This window comes from Nomascus leucogenys, chromosome X (genome assembly GCF_006542625.1).
Source record: "Nomascus leucogenys isolate Asia chromosome X, Asia_NLE_v1, whole genome shotgun sequence".
In the NCBI taxonomy this organism is placed as follows: Eukaryota; Metazoa; Chordata; class Mammalia; order Primates; family Hylobatidae; genus Nomascus; species Nomascus leucogenys.
The window spans coordinates 49,837,722-49,863,453 of NC_044406.1; the positions used below are offsets into that span (position 1 = coordinate 49,837,722).

Below are 25,732 nucleotides of genomic sequence, written 5' to 3' on the forward strand. Positions count from 1 at the left end.
GCTTGAACCCAGGAGGCGGAGGTTGCAGTGAGCTGAAATCATGCCACCGTACGCCAGCCTGGGCAACTGAGTGAAACTCTGTCTCAGGAAAAAAAAAAAAAAAAACAGATTTTGGTTATTCTCTGACCCAATAGGGCATTGTTCAAGTTCTTTTCCAACCTCCATATTCATGCATAAACCACACAACTTCTTGTTGAAGGTTTCCCGTATGTTTCCTAGCATAGCCTATTAGTGTAGTAAGTTAGGCAAAACATAGACTTTGAAGCCAAACAAACCCAGGATTGAGTCCTGGCTCCACCATTTACTAGCTATGGCCTTCCATGACCCTTCTGAAGCTCAGCTCCCTATCTAGAAGGTGGGATAATATATCTGCCTTACTGTGTTATCCTGAGGATGTTCCTGGAACATAATAAACACTCAAGAATTGGGAGCTGCTGTTAATGTTTCCTTAAGTACTTAATTCAGTGCATACTTTGTAGATATTATAAAATGAATAAAATAAAGAGCTGCCTTGAGGACCTTACAGCTAAGGGAAAAAAAGAGTGAACAAGCACACACGTAAGTAACTCATGGAGTGCGCTGGTGGTACAGGAATGGCATGGAGCACTTGGGAAGTTCACAGACCAATAAATGATACATACCTGGTCTGGTACAGCCAAAATTGCTTCCTGGTCTTGAGACTGACTATCTTAGTATTCACTTGATAAAAGGTTGTTTTTGCTTTAATCTTACATTATTAATAAACTGCTACATAAACTATATATCAGCACGAGCAATGCTGGCAAAAGGCTGGGCACAGTGGCTCAGGCCTCTAGTCCCGGCACTTTGGGAGGCTGAGGCAGGCAGATCACTTGAGCCCAGGAGTTCGAGACCAGCCTGGCCGACATGGTGAAACCCCGTCTCTACTAAAAATACAAAAATTAGCTGGGCGTGGTAACCTGTAGTCCCAGCTGCTTGGGTGGCTGAGGCACGAGAATCGCTTGAACCCAGGAGGCAGAGATTGCAGTGAGCTGAGATCATGCCATTGTACTCCAGTCTGGGTGACAGAGTGAGACTCTGTCTCAAAAAAAAAGAAAAAAAAAAAAACTCAGTAAGATTTCACTAAGATAACTGAGTGAAGATGATAATTAGGTTTCTGTGGTATCAGTTGAATTTTTTAATATACGAAAAAAGCACTTGATTAGTATTTTTGTTATTGTGGTTTCATAAGTCCAGAAGTTTAGAACTGGCTTTAGTAACTTGATAAAGCTAGCATCATTTAATTCTGTTGTTGATGACGTGCTGGGGTCAGGGGTTCACTGGGACATTTGGGACTAATTTCTTCACATCATCTCCTGCTTTCCAAGGCTTTCAATAAAGGATGAAGAGAAAATGGGCTTTTAACTAATTTCCAGATTTTTTGATGGGGGGGCACTCTGAACAAAGTAAAAATCCTGAGAAGATCAGGTAGAAGGAAGTAGATTGGGTTAATACCTCTTTAGGAATAACAGAGGAGATGAGGACTGATTTCTGCCATTTATCTCTTTTATCCCACTTAATATCCACGTAATGTTTTCAGTGAAAGGATACCAACAGCCTGGCAGGCATAATTCAAAATTTAATATTATCCAGCCGGGCATGGTGGCTCACGCCTGTAATCCCAGCACTTTGGGAGCTCAAGGCAGAAGGATCACTTTAGCTCAGGAGTCCAAGACCAGCCTGCACAACATGGCAAAACCCCATCTCTACAAAAAATACAAAACTTAGATGGGTGTGGTGGTCCCAGCTACTCGGGGGGCTGAGGTGGGAGGATCACTTGAGCACAGGAGGTCAAGGTTGCAGTGATCCAAGATTGTGCCACTGCACTCCAACCTGGGCAACAGAGCAAGACCCTGCCTCAAAAAAAAAAAATTATCCAGGCCATGCGCAGTGGCTCACGCCTGTAATCCCAGCACTTTGGGAGGCCAAGGTGGGCAGATCACGAGGTCAGGAGTTCGAGACCAACCTGACCGACATGGTGAAACCCCATCTCTACTAAAAATACAAAATTAGCTGGGCATGTTGGCACGTGCCTGTAATCCCCGCTACTCAGGCTGCTGAGGCAGGAGAATCGCTTGAACCTGGGAGGCAGAGGTTGCAGTGAGCCAAGATCATGCCACTACACTCCAGCCTGGGCAACAGAACGAGACTCTGTCACAAAAAAAAAAAAAAATTATCCATAGTTCCTTCAACAGACGAATGGTCAAACGAACTGGTACATCCACGCAACAACCTGGATGAAGCCCCAGATAATTATGCTCAGTGAAAAAATGCAGTCACAAAAGGTTACATACTGTATGATTTCATTTATTCTTTTTATTTTATTTTATTTTTTAATTTTTAGAAGGACTCCTCCTTGCAGACCAGGGCTACCCCATAGGCAGTATGCCCAGAATAGGAGCCTCATTTATTATCAAAATGACAAAATTGTAGAAATGGAGAACAGATTAGTAGTTGCCACAGGTTAGGAGGGGATAGGGTAGGAGGGGAATGAGCATGGCTATAAAAAGGCAGTATGAGGGATCCTTGTGGTAATGGAATGTTTTATAGCTTGACTGTATCAATGTCAATATCCAGGTTGTGATATTGTACTACAGTTTTGCAAGATGTTACTATTGGAGGAAACTGGGTAAAGGGTACATGAGACCTTTGTGTTATTTTCTTTTACGCCTGCATGTGAATCTACAATTATCTCAAAATAAAAAGTCAAGTTTTAAAAAATAGCTACAGTAATTTCCACGTGGACAACCACACAGTATGTGGCTTAAGACCCAAATCTTTAACATAAGTAAATAGAGCTACAAAAATCAGTAGCTTATATGGCATTTGTTTTGTTTTGTTTTTTTGCTATTGTAGAAAAACTTGGAAAGTATGGACAAGAACAGAATGAAATAGAAATAGGACAGTAAAGATAACAACTGTAACACTTTTGCTGTGTTTCATTCTGTTTTTTGTTTTTCCTGAGTTTGCATATATGTTTTGTTTGGTTTTTTATCGTAACTGGGAATATACAGTTTATTTAGTTTGCATTCTGCTTTCTTGAATTCTGTATCATGGAGATTTCTCTATATCTTTGAAATTCTTCAAAAATTTTCATTTGGCTACACATTCCATTATATGGATATTCTATAACCTATGTAATCATCCTCTATTAGATTTATTTTCCATTTTGTATGATAATATCATTATATATAAATCTTCCAGTTTTTTCCTTAAGGTGGGTTTTTGTAAATGGAATTACTAAATCGAAGTGCATGAACATTTTTAAGGCTTTTTGATATATGTTACCAGATTGCTTTCTGGAAAAGTGGTACTGATATATATTCTCACCAATAATTGCATGAGAATGGATAAGGTGTAAGACAGGAAGAATTGGAAACAGAGTTCTGGAGCATAAAGATTTTTATCTTTATCAAAAATATAATTTCTCAACCACAGCACTACTGACATTTTGGGCCAGATAATTCTTTGTTGTGGGGGCTGTCCTGGGTATTGTAGGATATTTAGCAGCATCCCTGACCTCTACCCACTAGATAGTAATAGCCGCCCTCCCGCTGTAGTTGTAACAACCAAAAATATCTCTAAACATTGGGAAATGTCCACCTGGGTAACAAAATTGCCCCTGGTTGAGAACCACTGATCCAAAGACTTAAATGTGCAATGAGACGCTTATTCTTAGAGTTTCTCTACTGTGTACTAATGCTCTGAAGCTTAGCTCCTTGGAGCTCTTTTTTTGTGGAGTATGTATGTGTATTCTGCATATTGCCTGCAATGTAAAAGAGGCTGATTTTTTTTTAAGGCTGTGTAAATGGCTTTGTTACTCCTCATTATGTATCTTTCCCTACTGACATCTGCCTGGTTTCCTGGTTATGAGAAGAAACTTAAAGTGATGGCACTTCCATTTGCTTTGCCCTGCAAAAATGATTTACCTTGAAATTTAATATGGTATTTGGAAGTGTCAGTCAGTGTACCTATACTTTGTCTTTATCTTCTGAGTAAGAAGGGTAAGAGTAAAACAGAATGAGAATGACTTTGGGTCTCTTGAGTCTGTATGTAAAGGAAAAAAAAAAAGGAGTGGACTGGGATTTTTGTTAACTAAAGTTCGAGTCTTAAAAACTAAGAAGCCTATTTTAAGCAGCAGGAGCTCCCAGTTGAAGGTCTGTTCCCTGTATCTACAGCTGGCTTTACCTTCAGTTCTTGATGGAATGCACCTGGGTAAAAGGCCAATCTTGTTTCTATAATATTTCAAAACATCTTGGAGTCCTGAAACCCATACTCTCTTCCTGACATAAAACTTGCTGTGTCCAGATCTTCTAGTGCTTAGGTTATACTTGATAAATTTCATTAATTCAAATAAGATAAGCTGCAGTTTCCTTTGAAAAATGAAGAGCACACAAATACATTGATAAGAACATGAACTCTCTGAAAATACTCTGTCCTTAAATGATATGAAACTCATTTAAGTCTGTCCTTCAGTAAAGACACTAGCCTTTGAAGTTCTGATATGAATTCATTGTTCTTAAGTGTAAGATTTAGGTTTAAAAAGTTAGTTTGACATTGACTTTCTATACTGGCTGTTTCTTTTCTGTTTGTCCCCCTTAGGAGCAGTCTCACAGGTGCTGGACAGCCTAGAAGAGATTCACGCGCTTACAGACTGCAGTGAAAAGGACCTAGATTTTCTACACAGTGTTTTCCAGGATCAGCATCTTCACACACTACTAGATGTAAGTCTATCTTTTTATTATTCTTGTTTTTTGGTGAATTGAATATTGGCCGGGCACGGTGGCTCACGCCTGTAGTCCAAGCACTTTGGGAGGCCGAGGCGGGCGTATCAGGAGGTCAGGAGATCGAGACCATCCTGGCCAACATGGTGAAACCCTGTCTCTACTAAAAATACAAAAATTAGCCGGGCGTGGTGGCGCGTGCCTGTAGTCCCAGTTAGGACTGAGCTAAGGAGGCAGAGGCACAAGAATCACTTGAACCCGGGAGGCGGAGGCTGCACTGAGCCGAGATCACACCACTGCACTCCAGCCTGGGTGACAAAGCAAGACTCTGTCTCAAAAAAAAAAAAAAAGAAATTGAATATTTAGCATACCTTTTTACTTTACATGAATTCTCAGATGTCTATCATAACAATCCTTTTCAGTTGCCTTAAGTCTATGAGAAATGTGGGAAATCATCTATCAAAAATTCATGATTGAAATACAGTGTATGGCCGGGCACCATGGCTCATGCCTGTAATCCCAGCACTTTGGGAGGCCAAGGTGGGTGGATCACCTGAGGTCAGGAGTTCGAGACCAGCCTGACCAACATGGGGAAACCCTGTCTCTACTAAAAATACAAAATTAGCCCGTTGTGGTGGCGCATGCCCGTAATCCTAGCTACTCGGGAGGCTGAGGCAGGAGAATCGCTTGAACCCAGGAGGCGGAGGTTGCAGTGAGCCGAGATGGCTCCATTGCACTCCAGCCTGGGCAACAAGAGCGAAACTCCATCTTTAAAAAAAAGAAAAAAAAAATACAGTATATGTACAATACAAATGCAATAGAGCCTAGCAGGCTACAATGGGGAAAAAATTATATATCTTTATATTTATAAATTATATGTACATAATGCATGCGAGTGGTATGTGAGTTTTTAAAAAGAGTAGAATACAATCCTACTTTACTGAATTATCTTATATTTGTGTTAGAAGAATCCATTGAGGTTAGCTGTGATTACTTTTTATTGCTTTGCACATTACTTTAAAACATTATACCTCCAGCATGAGTATAGGGGAGAGAAAAGCAAATGAGATACTGTGCAATAGGCTGCATTCCCACACACATTTCATATTTAACATTGTTTTGTTCCATAGATTCAATGTCTTCTCCTTAAAACATAAGCGTATACTCCATCTTTAAATATTACAGGCTCCACTGACAGCAGACTGGGATACAAAGGAAAAAACAGAAGCTGACCATTTTCATTTCAGTCACATTTTAAGTAAAGTAACTTTCTTAGAGAACTTGGTTCACTTCAACAATGAAAACTCTTGGGTGGTTTTGATGGTATTTGAACATGTTAGTCTTTTTACAAGAAAAATCTTCCCTTAATGAGAGACTCATACTTGCTTTGGGGTGCCTAGAACTGTTTGGTGCTGAATAATTCACCATATAATGTAAATGAAACTAAAGCAAAATTTCCCAGAATGTGTTCTACAGAGCATTGCTCTAGGAGGTTGCTATGGGTGTTGCCATGGTGGGAGGGGGAAGTAGATCTTAAATTTATTGGTTAAATTATTTATTGACTAAATAAGTTTGGGAAATGCTACATTCTTTGGTCTTTTTATACATATCCACAATGGGCATTGGTATATTGATAGCTCTGAGATGATCTAAAGCAAAGAAACCTTTTCAACTTTCTTTATCAGCATTTCTCAAACTAATTTGGGCACAGAACTTTTATTCACAATCCTTTTGAGTTCTGTTTTGATGAGGACCAGTTTGGGAAAAGCTCAGCTAAGAGTGTTTGTTGCATTATGCTTCAGCTTCACACTAAATGCAGCCGTAGGTATCTAACAGTTGCTTCTTTCCCCAAATGTGGTCAGTTCAAATTAATTATCAGATTTTCATAGCTAGTTTGGCCTTTGTATATAGTGTACATATTAATTAGGGCTGACTAACTGTTATAACATGTGATTCTAAAATTTGAGTGGCTTAACAGAAGTTTACTTCTTGCTCACTTCACAGTCCAGTGCAGGTAGATGAGGGAGGTCTTTTCCACATCATCATTCAGAGACCCAGGCCTCTTCCACTAGGTCACACTGCTATTTCCCAGGGTCTTGGAATCTTCTACTATATCCTTTGTACCTAGCCAGCAAATGAGAGAAGAGAGAACATGGAGAATCTTGCAGGGTAAAGCTTGGAAATGGGTTTATCTCACATTCCTTGGCAACTGCTAGTCACGTGCCCACCTGGATGTGAGAGCTGAGGAACATAGTTTAGAAATGTGCTCAGGAAGATAAGGAATTGGGTCTTCTCTTTAGTGTAATTTTTCTTAAGTAGTATCTATTCACTGTCATTGCTGCAGAAAGTTTTCACAATTGTGTATTTCCCACTGAAGTTTATACCCTTTACTAGAACTAGTTAGTGCAGTATTTAGAAAAGGCTGCAGCAGCGTGTGGAGATTTTGTTTATTTTATTGTGGTCAGTGGTTAGGTCATTGCCAGGTAGATTTACTGACCTTCTTTTGAATCAAGGACTTTTTGTAACAAAGACTTTTTGTAATTTAAACACTGAGAGAAGCCCAAATTGGTTTCAAAGTTGTATTTTTTCTTACTGAGAAGCTTGAGATTGCAGGGGAGAAGCAGGAACATTACTGGCCTACACAAAGAAAGGGGCAGCTATTCAGACACAAACTGGACTTTCAGACTGAGCCAGGCTGCCACTCATTCCCCAGTGGTGAACATCTCAGACCTCACAGAAAACATTCATTTGGAATAACTGCTGCACTGTTTGGTATAAATTGTCACAATTTCAGAAGAGATTCTTAGATGTTAGTGAGAAAAACATACTTAACTTTCCTTTGCATTTGTTTACATTATAAAGAAGTATCTGCCTTATTGGCGTCTGCCCTGTCAGTGCAGGTCCATTTGAAAGAGGTGCTGTTGCACTGAAAATGAACCATGCCTATTAAACAGATGCAGTATAAGACCAGGAGTAGTGGCTCACACCTGTAATCCCAGCACTTTGGGAGGTCATTGTGGGAGGATCACTTGAGCCCAGGAGCTCAAGACCAGCCTGGGCAACAAAGCAAGACCCCATCTCTACAAAAAATTTAAAAAGTAGCTGGGCATGGTGGTGTATGCCTGTGGTCCCAGCTACTCCGCAGGCTGAGGCCGAAGGATCACCTGAGCCCAGGAATTCAAGGGTGCAGTGAGCCATGATCACACTACTGCACTGCAAGCTGGGCAACAAAGTGAGACTCTATCTCTAAAAAAAAAAAAAAAAAAAAAAAAAAAAAAAGAGGTGCAGTATCTTCTGAATTTTGTAAACAGGTGCCATACATGAACTCCAGTCAAATTAATGACTATGAAGCCGAGCCCTGGACAATATTTGCATGCATGTGGTTCTGAATCTCCAAACTGAGCTATTTCTAAATGAAAGTTTAGGCCAGGTACGGTGACTCACGCCTGTAATCCCAGCACTTTGGGAGGCCAAGGTGGGTGGATTACCTGAGGTCAGGAGTTCGAGACCAGCCTGACCAACATGGTGAAACCCACCTCTACTAAAAATACAAAAATGTGGTGGGCACCCGTAATCCCAGGTACTTAGGAGGCTGAGGCAGGAGAATCACTTGAACCCAGGAGGTGGAGATTGCAGTGAGCCGAGATCGTGCCACTGCACTCTAGCCTGGTCAACAGAGCGAGACTCCGTCTCAAAAATGAATGAATGAATAAATGAATGAATGAAAGCTTAATCATCATGAATGAAATAAACCATCATTAGAATGTGCCCTCATACCCTACATCCCATAAATAAGGCTTATTAAGCTCATTTCACAGCTAACAGGCTACATTTTAATAATATAATCAATGAAGAATTCAAGTGACTGCCATATAGAGAAATCTAATCATTTAAAAAATTTTAATATTTAAATGTTTATGGTATACATCAAGGAAGAAAAATGGCTATGCCCAACTCTTGAGGAGCAGCTGTTAAAACTTTGGACTTTCAGGCTGGGTGCAGGGGCTCACTCCTATAATCTCAGTACTTTGGGAGGCCGAGGTGGGAGGATCACTTGAGGTCAGGTGTTTGAGACCAGCCTGGCCAACATGGTAAAACCCTATCTTTACTAAAAATACAAAAATTAGCTAGGCATGGTGGCGCACGCCTGTAGTCCCAGCTACTTGAGAGGCTGAGGCAGAAGGATCGCTTGAACCCAGGAGGTAGACGTAGCAGTGAGCTAAGATCACACCACTGCACGGTAGCCTGGGAGACAGAGCAAGACTCTGTCAAAAAAAATTGGGCCTTTCATTTTTCTTTCTTCCTATGTCCCACATACCATGGTTGATTTGGAATTGTTTTGTTTTGCAGAATCAAAACGAATTCTTCTGCCTTTTTTTGTTTGTTGTCTGTTTTTCGTTTAAGACGGGGTCTCTCCCAGGCTGGCTCACTGTAGCCTCAACCTTCTGAGCTCAAGCACCCTCCTACCTCAACCACCCAAGTATCTGGACCACAGGTGCACCACCACACCCAGCTTTTTTTTTTTTTTTTTTTTTTTTTTTTTGAAGAGACAGGTCTCACCATGTTTGCCCAGGCTACCAGGCTAGTCTCAAACTCCTGGGCTCAAGCAGTTCTCCTGCCTCGGCCTCCCAAAGTGCTGAGATTACAGGCGTGAGTCATTGTCCCTGGCATGAATTCCTTTTTAAGGATTCCAAGTAGGGACACCCAGGGGGCATAGTTTTATGGACAGTGGATTAATTAAGGCTAATTAATCCCACTGAGCCATTTTAGGAAATATCTTTACCATTTTTATGTTATTTCTGTTAACTCAATAACATTCTAAATAGCTAGGTATGAAGCCATAATTTTAAGGCTGACAAAAAGAAACAGGATTAAGTTCCTAAGAAAGCTAAAGATTATCTATGACTTTATTTTTTCTAGTCATGTTCTTAAAATAATAACAAGCTCAAAATTTGAAGAAGCATTATTAGAATTTGTTTAGAGGAAACAAAACTGCCAAACTGAAACATTTACATTAAAATGGAGAAGTACTGTGATTCTACTGAAAGGGAAATGCTTTCTGAAAGCTTTTGAATTTGAGTAAAACACATTTAGTTTAATCTGTAGTTAGAAACTGATACAGAAAACGCTAAATATTTGCTATCCAAGTAGTTCCAACCTGGCACACATACGCAGCTTCTCATTTTGTGGGAAGAAATAGAACTGCTTGGTCCAGCTTGTTGCAGTATGCCTGTATTTAAAAATTAAAAGCACTGGTGCTAAGATGATCTTCGTATGAAATGTATAGATCAATTAGTAAAGTACAATTTGACATTAGTTTGCTAGGACTGCCATAACAAAGTACCACAAGTTGTGTGGCTTAAAACAACAGAAATTGATTGTCTCATAGTTCTGGAGGCTGGAAAGTCCTAAATCAAGGCATTGGCAGGGGCATGCTCCCTCCAAAGGATCCAGGGAAGAATCCTTCCTTGTCTCTTCCAGTTTCTGGTGGTTGCCTGCAATCCTTGGTGTTCCTTGACTCGTAGATGCATCATTCCAGTCTCTGCTTCCGTCATCCCATGTCATTCTCTGTGCGTGTGTGTCTGTGTATTTACGTGGCCTTCTTAGAAGGACACCAGTCGTTGGACACCCTAATCCAGTATGACATCATCTTAATTAATTACATCTATAAAGACACTTATTTCCAAATAAGGTCACATTCTGAGGTTCTGGGTAAACATAAATTTTGAGTGAGGGACAATATTCAACCCAGTACAGCATGGAAAACTGATTTAACCCTGAATTAATTCTTCACATGTGAGTGCAAATTACACAAATCTAATATAAAATAATGAAATGTTACCCTGTCATCCATTAATTATGCTTTATTGGGAATTGGTGTTAAAGTGTTATTTATGTCTTGTAATGATATTTTGAATCAGTTATGGGTTGGAATTTGTATGTGATACGTTGGAAGGTCAGTGGGTGGGTGAGTTTTTGATGGACTGAAAAGCCACGTTTTTCAGATAAAAAAACGTTTTACAAATATTATTTGGTAGTAGTTTTCAGTCTTCTCAGTTTCTAGTATAAATTTTCCTATTAAAATAATAAATGTTTAGTTTGTAAATCACCAGTATTACAAAACATTGTTAAATGACACATCTCTCTGCCAAACTTTGACAACTAAGTTTTAAACATTAACTGGCCATGTGTCATACCTCCGAACAGCTGTTAGCATTTGTTACACACTGCTGTTTCCATAGTAAATGCCCCCACCTAATTAAGATTATTTTTGTAAGAAGTCTTAAAATTATGGTTTCTGAAAATATAATGGGTGATTAGATTAATATAGCAATTTATTGATGAGTTTTTAAAATTGCAGTAGCAATTAATTTAGAAGTCTTTATAATATTAATTTATAAGTAGACTTTTATAATAGACTTAGTAACTTTTAAATATTGCATTAGCAATTAACTGATACTTGGAACCTTTCATATTTTGTATGGCCAACATCTTTATTATAATTTTACCGTTTAGGGAGAGTTAGCATTTTTCCATCTGGCCTGGAGTTAGCCATGGAAAACTACAATTTTTGATTTACTATTTTGCTTTTTTGAGATGACATTAAATTAGTAGCCATATTTAGAAGAGCTTATTTTTAGAACTCAGAAGTTTCCTAAAGGAAAAAGATGGAACTTCTACGATAATCTGGTGATAATGTTTTTGAGCAATTTGGGGTCTGAGAAGTAAGTTAAATACAATGTTAGCTTTGGATATTTAAAGAGATTGCCAATCAGGAAATGCCAAAGCTAAGTTTCCCAAGAATTTGTAGTCCAGTCAATTTGCATTTAAATGTCTAGAATAATAAAGCCTATCTGAGGACCTTCAGAGGATGAGCTACTAGTAATTTCTCAGGGCCCCATCCAGTCTTAAGAGTCAGCTTTGGCAATTATGAAACCAGCTGCACAGTGGGCCCCCGCCCAGTGGTGGTGGTCTTTGTGCTTCTTGCCTCCTGGGGCTGTAGACTGAAGAGCATTGCTGCTCACTTTGAATTTGAGTGTCTCTCCACTGTTTTCTAACTGGATGGGCAAAACCTCCCATATCTGTTTCCCTCCATGTATTGAAGTATTATTGTCAGTGTAAAAGTACGGCATGAAACAAAATACCTGAAAGCTAGAAATACCATATGCCGTGAATATTCTCAAAGTATTTTTCCTTCTTTCTTAATGTAAAGAAATGTCAATAAACTTAGCAAAAAAAAAAAAAAAAGCCACTAAGCATATGGTTCTTTGTTAAGCAGCAATAGAAAACTGATAGAACCAGGAACAAGATGAGGATTGTCCACTCCCCACTTCTATTCACCATTGTCCCAGAGACTCTGGCCAGTGCAGCTAAGACAAGAAAAAGAAATTCAAGGCATGAAGATTGGAAAGGAAGAAGTAAAATCATCCTTTCCCAGAGATGTTATCTTGCATGTAGAAAATACTAAGGAATCCACAAAAAAATCTAGTAGCATTATAGGCAAGCTTAGCAAGGTCACAAGATACAAGATTAGTATACACATATTATCTAAATTTCTATATGTGAGCAAAAAATAACCCAAAAATAAAATTAAAGAAATATTCACAATATTATAAAAAGAATAAAATAGGAATAAATTGAACAAAAAAATGTAGGATTTGTATACTGAAAACTAAAAAATGCTGGGAAAGAAAGATCTAAATAAATGAACAGAGATATACTGTTGGATTGGAGGACTTAATATTGTTAAGATGGCACTTTTCTCCACATTGATCTACAGATTCAGTGCAGTCCCTATCAACATCCCAGTAGGATTTCTTTGTAGAAGTCAACAAGGTGATCCTAAAATTTATATAGAAATGCCAAAACAATTTTGAAAAAGAAAAAAATTGGATAACTGATTTCAAAACTTACTGTAAGGCTACAATAATCAAAATAGTAGGGTGTTGGCATAAGGATAGATATACAGATCACTGAAACAAAAAAGAGTCCAGAAATAAACCCTCACATGTATGGTCAATTTATTTTCAACAAGATTGCCAATGCAATTACATGGAAAAGGGGATAGTCTTTTTTTTTTTTTTCAAATGGTCCTGGAGCAGTTGGAGATCCATATGCAAGAAATGAACTTAGACCCTGTCTCATACCATACACAAAAGAAAATTGCCTCAAAATGGATCATAGATTCACTTTAAGAGCTTAAAACTATAAAACTTTTAAAAGAATATAGGAGTAAATCTTCATTACCTTGGGTTAGGCAAAGAGTTCTTAGATGTGACACAAGGGAATTTGGGGGGATTAAGGAAATGTTCTTAAACTGGATTGAGATGGTGGTTGTACAACTATATAAATTTACTATCATCCCACCAGATTTCACAGGGCCATTACACTAAATTAGAATTTAGCTTTGTGGCTAAGAATTTACCACTGATTCAAAAATACTAAATATGGTTTTTTCTCTCAAGAACTGTTTTATTAACCAGCGTGTAGTTGTGCCTTATGGAAGAAGTCCAAATTGTGTTTTTTGTTTGAAAATGTTATGAATTACCTAATTTTATAGATTTTCAATATGAAAGACACCTTAGAGCAACTTATTTTAGTTCATTCCTTCTACATTCAAGTACATATTTGCCATTTCCAAAAATTCACAGCTTTTTGACACTTTTTTAACATCAATTTTTTGGTCTTTTCTATTGTGGCAAAATATATATAACATAAATTTGCCACTTGCACCATGTTTAAGTGTACAGTTCAATGACATTAAGTATATTCACATTGTTATACAACCATCATCACTATCCATCTCCAGAACTCTTTCATCTTTCCCAACTAAATGTCTGTACCCATTAAATACTGACTCCCATTCACCCCTCTCCTTAGCCCCTGGCAACCACCTTTCTACTTTCTGTCCCTATGAATTTGACTATTCTAGGTACCACGTATATAAGTGAAATTATCCAGTATTTGCCCTTGTGTGTCTGGCTTATTTCATTTAGCATGATATTTTCAAGGTTCATCCATGTTATAGCATGTGTTAGAATTTTCTTCCTTTTTAAGGCTGAATAATATTACATCATTTGTGTATACTACATTTTGTTTGTCTACTCATCCAATATTGATGTTTTGTGGTTGATAATTATGTACTAGGAAAAACCAAATTCTCAGAATAAGGCTGTCTAATCGTAGGGAATTCTGCCTCATTCCGTCTCCACACAATTACTCTTTCTAGGATGCAAGTTAGATCTTATGCTATACATCTTTGTGAAGGAATGTGTGATTTCCACTGAAAGTATTAATGACTACGGGAGTCCCTCCAGTTCCCTTATTTGTTCAGATAAATTACTTCTTAAAGCAGGGTTTAGAATTTACTCTGGAATACCAAGAATAATGAATCAGCTTGTCACCAGTACCAGTGTTACCCACTGAGTGCCATTCTCTTTTTATGACACCATGATCAACTTTACCAAAAGGCAAAGGAATTTGCAGAAAGCCTTCAAAGTACAACAAGCACTGATTCTTCTTTATGCTATTCTCAAGGAAAGGAGGGGTTTCCCCCTAGAAAGGAATGTGATATGCTCAGTTAAAGAATGTTCAATGGAGTGGCTTGCAGCATTCACAGTCCAAGAACATAGCTGTTTTCTTCTCTTTGTGGCCCTTCAAACATGATCTCATAAAACTCTTCTGCCAGACTCCCTTTGTGTTATTCTCTTTAAATTTTTCATGACAGAAATTCATTTTTGCTACAGCTACACCAAGTACAAATGCTTGGTGTTTACCTATGCAAAATAAAAATGCTAGCAAAAGCCAAAAATAATTAAATAAAATATTATCTGACACACCTAATGTAACATAAATGTTATCTTTTAAAGCAGCACATTAATAATTGTATGTTCACTTAATGTAAATATCATTTAACTCTTGTAGTTGCTTAAGAAGAGCCAAGCTAGGAAATGTGATTTTAACACTTTAAAAAAATAGAAAGGAAATTAATATCATAGTGAAAATTTCTCATAGTTGGGCACGCTCTTGTATCTGATACTAAAAAGTACCATATTTCAGAAGATTTTATTAAAACAAAATAAAATCTGCCTATATTATAGCATGTAACTGGTTTTTTTCCTCATGCTTTCTTTTGCTCGAGAATAGGCATTATGATTTGTGTTTTACAGGGCGTAATTTTAGAGTTATTTGCCCAGTTGAAAAAGGCATAGAGAACAGTCAAGCTAGGTCATCTGAGGCCAGTGTTTGAGTTTCTCAGAAATAGCTGCCAACTGACCAGAAATCTGCCACACTGGCCTATGTTGTTAGGCCACCAAAGGCACAGTCTTCTTGGATTGAACTAGGAGGTCAAGCAGGTCTTAATTTCTTGAATTCAAAAATAAATCCCTGTAAGTGCAATGTTCTAATAAGATTAGAACAAAAGCAGCCCTGTATACAGACAAATAAAACCTGAACAAAACAAGGGCCTCCTTAAAGTTTCTTTTGCTGTCAGGATCCGAAGGATTTTTGCAGCTTTTTCAGGAAATCTTGTACTGGCCCAGATGTACTGATTTTTTAATTGCCTTTTTTGCTGACAGAAGAAAACTTTAATAATGGATTTAGAGCAGCGTATTACTAGGCCAGCTGCACTCCTTCTTGCACCTTCAAGTAAGGATATATTCCCCATCATGATTTTACCAAAACTTGATTTCAGCTAGCATTTCACTGCTAAGCTATTAAACTAAAGCTTTCCTGGAACACCTAACTCAAGAGCATCCAGGAACATTCTTCTTGGCCACTAAATACAGTAAGCAGTTGTCCATTACATGTCCATCTTCAACTTGAGTTATGTAGTACAAACTGGGCCATGGTATTGGGAGCAGCCCTGAACCTTAGTCCAGGGAAAATCTAAATTCCAGGGTGGAACTCTTGCTCCTTGATTTCAGTCACTAGATTTAGGAATTTACACACTTTTTTATTATTATTATTATACTTTAGGTTTTAGGGTACATGTGCACAATGTGCAGGTTTGTTACATATGTATCCATGTGCCATGTTGGTTTGCTGCACCCATTAACTCGTCATTTAACATTAGGTATATCTCCTAATGCTATCCCTCCCCCCTCCCCCCACCCCACAACAGTCCCCAGAGTGTGATGTTCCCCTTCCTGTGTCCATGAGTTCTCATTGTTCAATTCCCACCTATGAGTGAGAACATGCAGTGTTTGGTTTTTTGCCCTTGCGATAGTTTGCTGAGTATGATGGTTTCCAGTTTCATCCATGTCCCTACAAAGGACATGAACTCATCCTTTTTTATGGCTGCATAGTATTCCATGGTGTATATGTGCCACATTTTCTTAATCCAGTCTATCGTTGTTGGACATTTGGGTTGGTTCCAACTCTTTGCTATTGTGAATAGTGCCGCAATAAACATACGTGTGCATGTGTCTTTATAGCAGTGTGATTTATAGTCCTTTGGTTATATACCCAGTAATGGGATGGCTGGGCCATCCCATTATACACTTTTTAAGATGAGAATCAAATTTAGTTTAAGATTTATGAAATTTTCAAAATGAATGAAATGAAATCTTCAAATCTTCAAATGAATTCCCTTCAAATGAATGGAGTTTGCTATCTCCATGCAGATAGTCATCTGTATGACTATTATTTGAGTGCTTTCAACTATTTAAAATAAATTGATTTTTAGCAATTTTGTAGAATATAAAATTTCAAGAAAAACAATTTTTGGTACAGGTAGGATAGGCATTCTTTGTACGTCAAAAAAGAAAAATGACCTGAGTGATTTTGATTTCTTTTTGTAACTTGTAATATCCCAATGATACAGAATTGTGTTTAGATTTGTAAGAAGGACAGGTTATAGAAGTTCTTCCAGCCAGGTGCCATGGCTCACGCCTGTAATCCTAACACTTTGGGAGGCCGAGGTGGGTGGATCACCTGAGGTCAGGAGTTCAAGACCAGCCTGTCCAACATGGTGAAACCCCGTCTCCACTAAAAATAAAATAAAATAAAATACAAAAATCAGCCGGGAGTGGTGGTGCACACCTGTAATCCCATCTACTCAGGAGGCTAAGGCAGGAGAATTGCTTGAACCCAGGAGGCGGAGGTTGCAGTAAGCCAAGATCGCGCCATTGCACTCCATCCTAGGCGACACAGCAAGACTCCGTCTCAAAAAAAAAAAAAAAAAAAGAAAAAAGAAAAAAGTTCTTCCTAGTGTTTAATTATAGCTCCTTAAATTTTTGAAAATGCCATTTTAAGCCAGGCATGGTGGCTCACGCCTGTAATCCCAGCACTTTGGGAGGCCGAGGTGGGCGGATCACGAGGTCAGGAGATCAAGACCATCCTGGCTGACACGGTGAAACCCTGTCTCTGCTAAAAATACAAAAAAAAAAATGAGCTGGGCGAGGTGGCGGGTGCCTATAGTCCCAGCTACACAGGAGGCTGAGGCAGGAGAATGGCGTGAACCCTGGGGGGCGGAGCTTGCAGTGAGCCGAGATCGCGCCACTGCACTCCAGCCTGGGCGACAGCGAGACTCCGTTTCAAAAAAAAAAAAAAGAAAATGCCATTTTAAGTTTTGCAATGTTTCTTTCACACTTACGTTGCCCATCATGCAATCTTTAGGCCACTGCTAAATACACTGCTCTTCTCCAAGCTTGAACTACATCATGTTTAATGATGCCAAGGATCTTTGAAAGGATTTTGTGTGTGTGTGTGTGTGTGTTTGTGTGTGTGTGTGTCAGGGTCTCGGTCTGTCACTCCGGCTGGAGTGCAGTCATGCAATCATAGCACATTGCAACTTCGACCTTCCAGGCTCAGGCAATCCTCCCACCTCAGCCCCTCAAGTAGCTGGGATTACAGGAGTGTGCCACCACACCTGGCTAATTCTTGCATTTTTTGTAGAGACGAGATTTCCACATGTGGCCCAGGCTGGTCTCAAACGCCTAGCCTCAAGCAATCTGCCCACCTTGGCCTCCCAAGGTGCTGGGATGACAGATACAAGCCACTGCACCTGGCCTCAACAAGTTTATATGTAAACTTGGGCAAGAAAAATAGATCTTTAGATCTTACAAAGTTTTCTGTGATCTCCAACTTCAGAAAATCAGTTCCAGTACAGTAATGGAATATCAGTTCTCTGTGTTTCAGTATTAAATCAGCTTTCCCTAATATTTTGCTCAATTTGAAATGTATATGAGAAAATACCTGTTATGTATTGATGGCTGATCTGCTCAGTTCACTGAAAAGATGTGACATTGGAACTTTGTTCCTATTTACCCATGTAATTCACAGAAACTGAAGAAAGTTCTTAATAAGATAGTCAGTGTTTCCAGAACAAGTTATTTCAATGTTCATTATTGCTACACAGTGTAATTCTGTGCACACTGTTATTATCTGTTTTATTAGGCTCATCACAGACACATTCATTAAATATTTTGCAGCTAAATATTTGATTCTTGCAAACTTTCATTCTTTTCCAGCAGGAAACTTCTTCAGTATCTATAAAGTAAGTGATAAGATGATGGTTGCTAATGAACATCAATGTTCTTTGCAATCCTACAAGCCTATGCCTACAGTATAGTTGCAAAAGTTATAAACTTGTCTCAAACAATATACATTCTGGTCCTTAGATTTGGTTTTCTCTGTGCAAAAAAAGTTAGTGGGACATACAACTCAGTGATAATTATTTTATAGCTTCTTACCATGCATTCCATTTTAAATGTTGATCTTGATAAATACTGCACATAAACTATGAGCAAAACACAGGTTTCTATTTGATAACTAAGAAATCAGAAGATAATGTGATATAATGGAGTATGATAAAAAATGAAACTTGTTTTAGTACTTTGAATGTAAATAAAAGGTGACATATTAACTGATTTTATCATCTTTATGTTTGAAAGTACAATCTCAGGAGATTTGAATTTAATATCACCACCAAGTTTATTCCGCTTCATTTGAAAACCCATGTCAAATGTAGAATATGGTCTCTTTATGGAACTGTGGCGACACTTCCTAAGACAGAAAGATGAATGAAGCGTGTCAGTGTAGCTATGTGTGGTCATATCTGACTCAGTGCCAGAGATTTGCAGAGAGCAGGCCTATCTGTGAGACAATATGAGACAGTCTGTTTCCCTTGCAGCTGTTCACATTTCCTTGTTTTGCCCTGGTGTTGTGTGTGCATGTATTTTTGTTTTTTTAATAGAAAGTGCTGAATTTGGGTAATGGTAATTTCATTAGAAAAAGAGAGTAAACAGTAACAGATTCATTCTTGTTTTCCCTCTAGGGATAATTTATTAACATTTTTCCTTCTCTCTTCCTCCCCCTTCACACCTCAGCTTTACAAATACACCTGATACCTTCAAATTTCAGGAAAGCAAATAGCAAAAGGAAATACATTTTGTCATTCCAATACAACTTGAATTTAAGCTTCTAGAGCAGGGATTCACAGACTATGGCCCTCAGGCCAGATCCAGCTGGCCACCTGTTTTTGTAAATAAAGTTTTATTGGAACACAGCCATGCTCATTCATTTATGGATTATTAACAGCCGCCCTCATAAAACACAACAGGGTTTAGTGGCTGTGACAGAGACCATATGGCCTGCAAAGCCTAAAATATTTCCTATCTTGCCAGAATAGGATTAGGATCCTGATATTCTTTTTTTTTTTTTTCTTGAGACAGAGTCTCACTCTGTTGCCCAGGCTGGAATGCAGTGGCTCACTGCAACCTCTGCCTCTCGGGTTCAAGCGATTCTCCTGCCTCAGCTACCCTAGTAGCTGGGACTACAGGCATGCACCACTACACCCGGCTAATTTTTGTATTTTTAGTAGAGATGGGGTTTCATCATGTTGGCCAGGCTAGTCTCAAACTCCTCACCTCAGGTGAGAATCCTGACATTCTTTAACATGGCAAGGCTTGTAATTGATTAGCTAATAGTTTTCAAATCATATTGAGTGTATTTTTTCCCTGAAGCCTATAAATAGAATTTTATACAGCTTTTTTCCCAAGTATTTGCCAAAGATATCTCCCTGGCACAAGGCATTGTGTATTACTGAATTCTAGTAACAAGCTGAGGAAATCTGGATGAGAGAAACGACAGCATATCAGCAGGGCAGGGTCAGGTCCCTGCTACTCTGGCTGTATGACCCTGACCATGACAGTTCACCTGACTGGAACTCAGCTTTTGACTTTTTAAAATGGAGGAGTTGAATCATGTTGACATCTAAGATCTCCTTTTTTTAATTTATTTTTTTGGCACCCCAAACAGAATCTGTCACCCAGGCTGGAGTGCAGTGGCACAATCACAGCTCACTCATCCTGGGCTCAGGGAATACTCCCACCTCCCCATCTTGAGTAGCTGGGACTACAGGCAATCACCACCACACCCAGCAAATTTTTTTATTTTTTGTAGAGACAGAGTCTCACTATCTTGCCAAGGTTGGTCTTGAATTCCTGGGCTTAAGCGATCTTCCTACCTCGTATGGCCTCCCCAAGTGCTGGGATTACAGGCATGAACCACCACACCCAGCCCTAAGGTCTTTTTTACCTTGAAAATTGTATAAAGTAAGTCAGACTTAAAAGATACAAAAGAAAGAATTAAATATAGTCAAAACATATTTCTTAATTTTGAGGGAAAGTTTTTAACTGCACATGCAGGATCGAAGAGAAATAATATCTAGTTCCTAAAGAAACAAACTGAAATAAATATTCCTGATGTGTTTATTTTATGTTACTCTGAATTTTTTTTAAATCTATTTACAATTTCTATGTACTAGTCCAAATATAATACTTATTTTTTCTAGAGGAAGCATTTCTTAAACACTACTGTGTACTCAGCCTCACGCTAGGGGCTGTTACCTAATGTCAGAGAACCCGAGTCTGGTCGTGGGAAAGAAAAAGAACCACTTAAACAGCATGTTCTATAATAATGTACCTCAGACATTCAGTTCCCTCTTGGCTGTTGATGCCCTTGGTGTGGCAGACACCCCAGTGTTGGCTCTGTCCTGAGTTGCAGACATGTGGTTTCTGCATCGTCAGTATACTCAGCACCTGGTCTCAGAAACATGTTCTCGTCCTCTGCCCCCAGGGGTTACCACATAGCTTTTTTACTTCTGAGTCCTCTTGTCCTCCTGGGCAGGGCTGCACCCAGATGGCTCCAGCCAGGCTACCTTCTGCAGTGTCTCCTTGACTCATGAGAAACACACACATGCTTAACTCAACATACACTACAAGCATGGCCTGCCCCAGGCGGCCTCCAGCCATGAAAGAGGCAGGCACCAGTCTCTTTTTGCTTAGGACCCCAAATGCCACATGTCAAGCTGCCCCAAGGACTCTCTCTCACACAGAGATCCTTCCTAGTGTACCAAGGTGGGCCTATAAGTTGCTACATTCAGCAAGCATCCCTCCAGAGAATGAGATAGTGAGCTCTTCTGGCTGGCACCTCCAGTGTCTAAGCGTGGTTCTTTTGGGGCATCTACCATCCTTCACTTTGTATGAGGGAGGGTGCAATCCCCTCTCCTTTCCTCTCGAACAAGAAGGATAAGGGAGTAATCAAATAGTTGCTCTTCTTAGTCCTGTGACTCCTACAAATCCCAGATAGGCAGAAAGAGGGGTCCTGGGGTGAATATGGAAGGGCCATTTTGACTGCCTTTCAGCAAGCACTGGAGAAGTGGTCTAGCAGCTTCATAGCAGGTTCAGTGCCATTTACTTCTTCTTGGCCTTAGCTTTGGGCTTTAGCTGAAAGTCCAAGACTACTGGTAAGGTCCCAAATAACATTTTATATATTCTTTATATGTGATAGAATGGGGGGTGGGTAAAGGGTAAGAAAGACAAGCTGCAGTCTTCCTTTGTTCTCAAAACCCAGCTACCTCTCATTTGCCCCAGACCTTGACAAAACTCTACCTAGATTTGAAATTTGAGTCCTGCATATCTTTGCAGGCAGCATGTAATATGCAGATGACCCATGAGAATGAGAAATCCAAAAGCACTGTTTCTAACTAAACACTTCAATGTTACATTGCATTCGAACTTTTTTCCATTGATGACTTTTTATTTACCTGCTTTGCCATATTTCTCAAATGCTTTGTATATGCTATGGATATCACTAAAGTATTTTGAGTCTCTAAGACAAAAATATAGAAGTTGGTGGGGGGAAATGAAGGTTGACATACTATGCATATACATCAAGATACTCTCCAACTTCGGGTTGCCCACTGAGATCATTGCCAGTTGTTATTGCTGGGGACCAAACTACTTACTCTCAGGTCTCCAAAGGGATGAATCCTTCATACATTTCTGGGCCTTTGGTTATACAGATTTTTGGAATTTGTGAGCCCTTTGAAGACAGAAACTCTCATCTTTTTCATCTCTGTATCCCTAGTACATAGAACCCCACATTTTAGTACATAGTAAGACTTCAATAAATATTGAGTGGATAGGTATGTGGATGAACCAACAAAGGGTCACTTCTCTCTGACAGTGACAAAATGAGCCCATTCCTCCCTCCCTCCTGCTTCAGTTCTTACTTGCCCTTTTGGTTGATGAGCCAGCAGCCAAGATTCACAGTCCATTCTTTGCCACATGGACACCATCCTCTCCATCCTGTGGCTGCCTTGAGAGGCGCAGTTTCTAGGACTTGAGAGCTGCAGTTTTTAGAAGAGCCCAATGCCCCCACCTCAGGTAGAAGCCCCATATTTTAATTCCTTCCCATTGTATCTGCCTTTCATATTAAGCATCCCACCTCCCCCTCATCCTGCCACTACTTCCACTGAACTTTAGGTAAATTTAATTTGATTTAGGTGATTGAACTGGATCAGACCAGACCAAAGGCGTGGAAGAAAATTTGGTCTGAGTATCTTCCTTGGAGCAGTGCCTTAAAAGAGATTCCAGGCACTTGTGTGCCATCTATGAAGTTGTACGGATAGAACAGCGGTTCTCACTTGACCACTATGTGCCTCATTTTTCTCATCTTAAAGTGAGAATAGTAGGGGTAACCAACTGCATAGGATTGTTTGAGGTTAAATGAATGAGTATATGTTAAGAGCTTAGACTAGTAACTATCATCTAGTAAGTGCTCAATAAAAGTAATATTGTTGCTATTAGTAGTACTATTAGTACTCTCAAAAGTTAGCACTGGACATAAGATTTTCAAATACCTAAGGAGTTTATTAAAGCACAGATTTCTGGACCTCCTTCTTAAATTCTGATGTTGTAGGTCTGGAGGGGGGTCCAGGAATCTATGTTCCATAAGTACTACATCTGATTCGGCCACATGTTCTTAAGAAATTACAGATATAAGACCTAAGGAACTGTATTTGACATAGTAAGACCAGGCCCAAAATTGTCTCCAATTTGGGGAGTTATGGGATTATTTTTTCTTTGTGAGAAAAATTGATGTGCATTTATTAAATGTTTAAATAGAAACGAACCATAATCATAGTTGAAAATGTTGGAAATAATAGTTCTTGATCAAGAAAAAGGCAAAACTTACAGTTTATCATGGAATTAGACATTATAAAGTGATGGTGCTATCAACCTGTAAAGCCTCAAATTAAATTTGCTTTTTTTCTCAAACAGATTTGAGATTTTTTTTTTTTTTTTTTTGAGACAAAGTCTTGCTCTGTCACCCAGGCTAGACTGCAGTGATGCGATCATAGCTCACTGCAGCCTTGACCTTCTGAGTACTTGGGAATACAGGTATATGCCACCAAGCCTGGCTAATTTTTGTATTTCTTTCGCAGAGACAGGGCTTTGCCATGCTGTCCAGGCTGTTCTCCAACTCCTGGGCTCAAGCAGTCTGCCTGCCTCAGCTTCCCAAAGTGCTGGGATTACAGGTGTGAGCCACTGCACCCAGCCGGGTTTGAGATTTTATAAAAATATTTTTATGTATTCACTTAGATTATTTAAACTTTGCTTGATAATTAATATTATGACACATCAGGTGGTGACAAAATGTGTTTTTAAAGTGTTATGTATTTTTTTAATTGTGATAAGAACACTTAACATGAGCTCTACCCTCTCAACAAATTTTAAAGTGCACAATACAGTATTGTTGACCGGGCATGGTTCCTCACGCCTATAATTCCAGTGCTTTGGGAGGCCGAGGCGGGTGGATCACAAGGTTAGGAGTTAGAGACCAGCCTGGCCAACATGGTGAAACCCCATCTCTACTTAAAATACAAAAAAATTAGCTGGGCGTGGTGGCACGCACCTGTAATCCCAGCTACTCAGGAGGCTGAGGCAGGAGAATCGCTTGAACCGAGGAGGCAGAGCCTGCAGTGAGCCAAGATTGAGCCACTGCACTCCAGCCTGGGAGACAAAGCGAGACTCCGTCTCAAAAAAAAAAAAACAGTGCACAATACAGTATTGTTAATGATGGACACAATGTTGTACAGCAGATCACTAGAACTTATTCATCTTGCAAATGTAATGTAGTGTGTGTGTGTATGTGTGTTTTATGGTTTCTTAGTTTTTTTGGTTTTGCATTTTGTTTGGGTTTGGGTGGTGGTTTTTTGTTGTTTTACTATTTTTTATTGGATGCATGCAGTGCAATTCATTTCTATAGGCTAGTCTGGAAACCTAATCACTATTTATAACATTATTTTTGTGGGAAAATATGATCCCAGTTACAACATTGACATTTCTTTAGAGATAGAAAGCATTCAGAAGATGGAGACTGCCCACATATATTTTACAGGGATCTGGGCAAACTTTTGTGGACCAGCCACAAATCACCATTTCCCTAAAATGTTAATATAATGTTTTAAATAGAGCAGCATTTTACTAATCTACTTATACTATTTAATCTCTGATTTAGTAGTGCTTTCTTAATTAATACATCATTTAAAAAATTGTTCCTGCTCTATCTTCACATTGCTTTTGTTAGACATTTTTATGTATGATGTGGCCCAAATATTTACAAGTCATAAAAATTTATTTTGCATTAGTATAAGCAAATCTGACTATAATCTGAAGAATGTTTATAGTTAGTATTTGACTTCTCAACTAGCATTGGTGTACAGAGTAGGTGAAGAAAAAAAAGAATAAAACCGACCACAAAAATCCCCACCTATTTTAGAGAAGTTAGGAAATAGAAGTGTTCACAACAGCCGAGGTCATCTTTAACTTTTCACTTTTCAAAGCAGACTGTTGACTATGAAACACTTTATTTGAGGTAGAAATTAATATTTTAATTGTATTTCTAAAAGAATTAAATGTATGTTCTTCAGAAAGCTGAACTTTAGATCATTTAGGTTTGTGGAATTTTAGAAATATATTTAGTTTCTTTCTTTTTTTTTTTTTTTGGAGACGGAATCTCGCTCTGTCGCCCAGGCTGGAGTGCAATGGCGTGATCTCGGCTCACTGCAACCCTCACCTCTCAGGTTCAAGCAATTCTCCTGCCTCAGCCTCCCGAGTAGTTGGGGTTACAGGCGCCCACCACCATGCCCGGCAAATTTTTTTTGTATTTTTAGTAGAGACAGGGTTTTGCCATGTTGGTCAGGCTGGTCTCGAACTCCTGACCTCAGGTGATCTGCCCACCTTGGCCTCCCAGAGTTCTGGGATTATAGGCATGAGCCATCGCGCCCAGCGTAAATTTACTTTCTTTTCAGTGTCTTCTCCACTCTGAATTGGCAGAGTCAAAAGAAAAAAAGTTTATGTCCTTGACTTCCTGCTGAAGGATACCAGCACTGATTCTGTTAATGAACAGCCCTAGTAAAACAACCATAAACCTTTGTGAGAACATTCTTTCCTAGAAGGAGTTGGGTTTGCCCTTTCCCAAGATTTAGGTTTCTGTGAAAATTCTTCCAGACGTGCCTTGGCCAGAAAGCATTCTTTCATTTTACTCCGTATAGACGTGCCTTGGCCAGAAAGCATTCTTTCATTTTACTCTGTATTCATGCTATTGAAAGTTGCTTCTGTCAGAGGAAACAAACACTGTGATTGAGGAAATATTGACGAATTTTAAATGACAAGGAAATTGCCACATTGACAGAATTT

General features: G+C 39.0%; 1 protein-coding gene across 11 annotated transcripts in view; it reads left to right on the forward strand.

The window, feature by feature from the left end:
* Positions 1–25,732, forward strand: part of CASK (calcium/calmodulin dependent serine protein kinase) — a 429,188-nt gene that overhangs the window by 328,065 nt on the left and 75,391 nt on the right. For all 11 annotated transcript variants that reach the window (XM_030806416.1, XM_030806425.1, XM_030806420.1 and 8 more), the window contains one exon: positions 4,621–4,742. In XM_030806416.1, the coding sequence (XP_030662276.1) occupies positions 4,621–4,742 (122 nt within the window). The remainder of the gene's footprint in view (positions 1–4,620; positions 4,743–25,732) is intronic.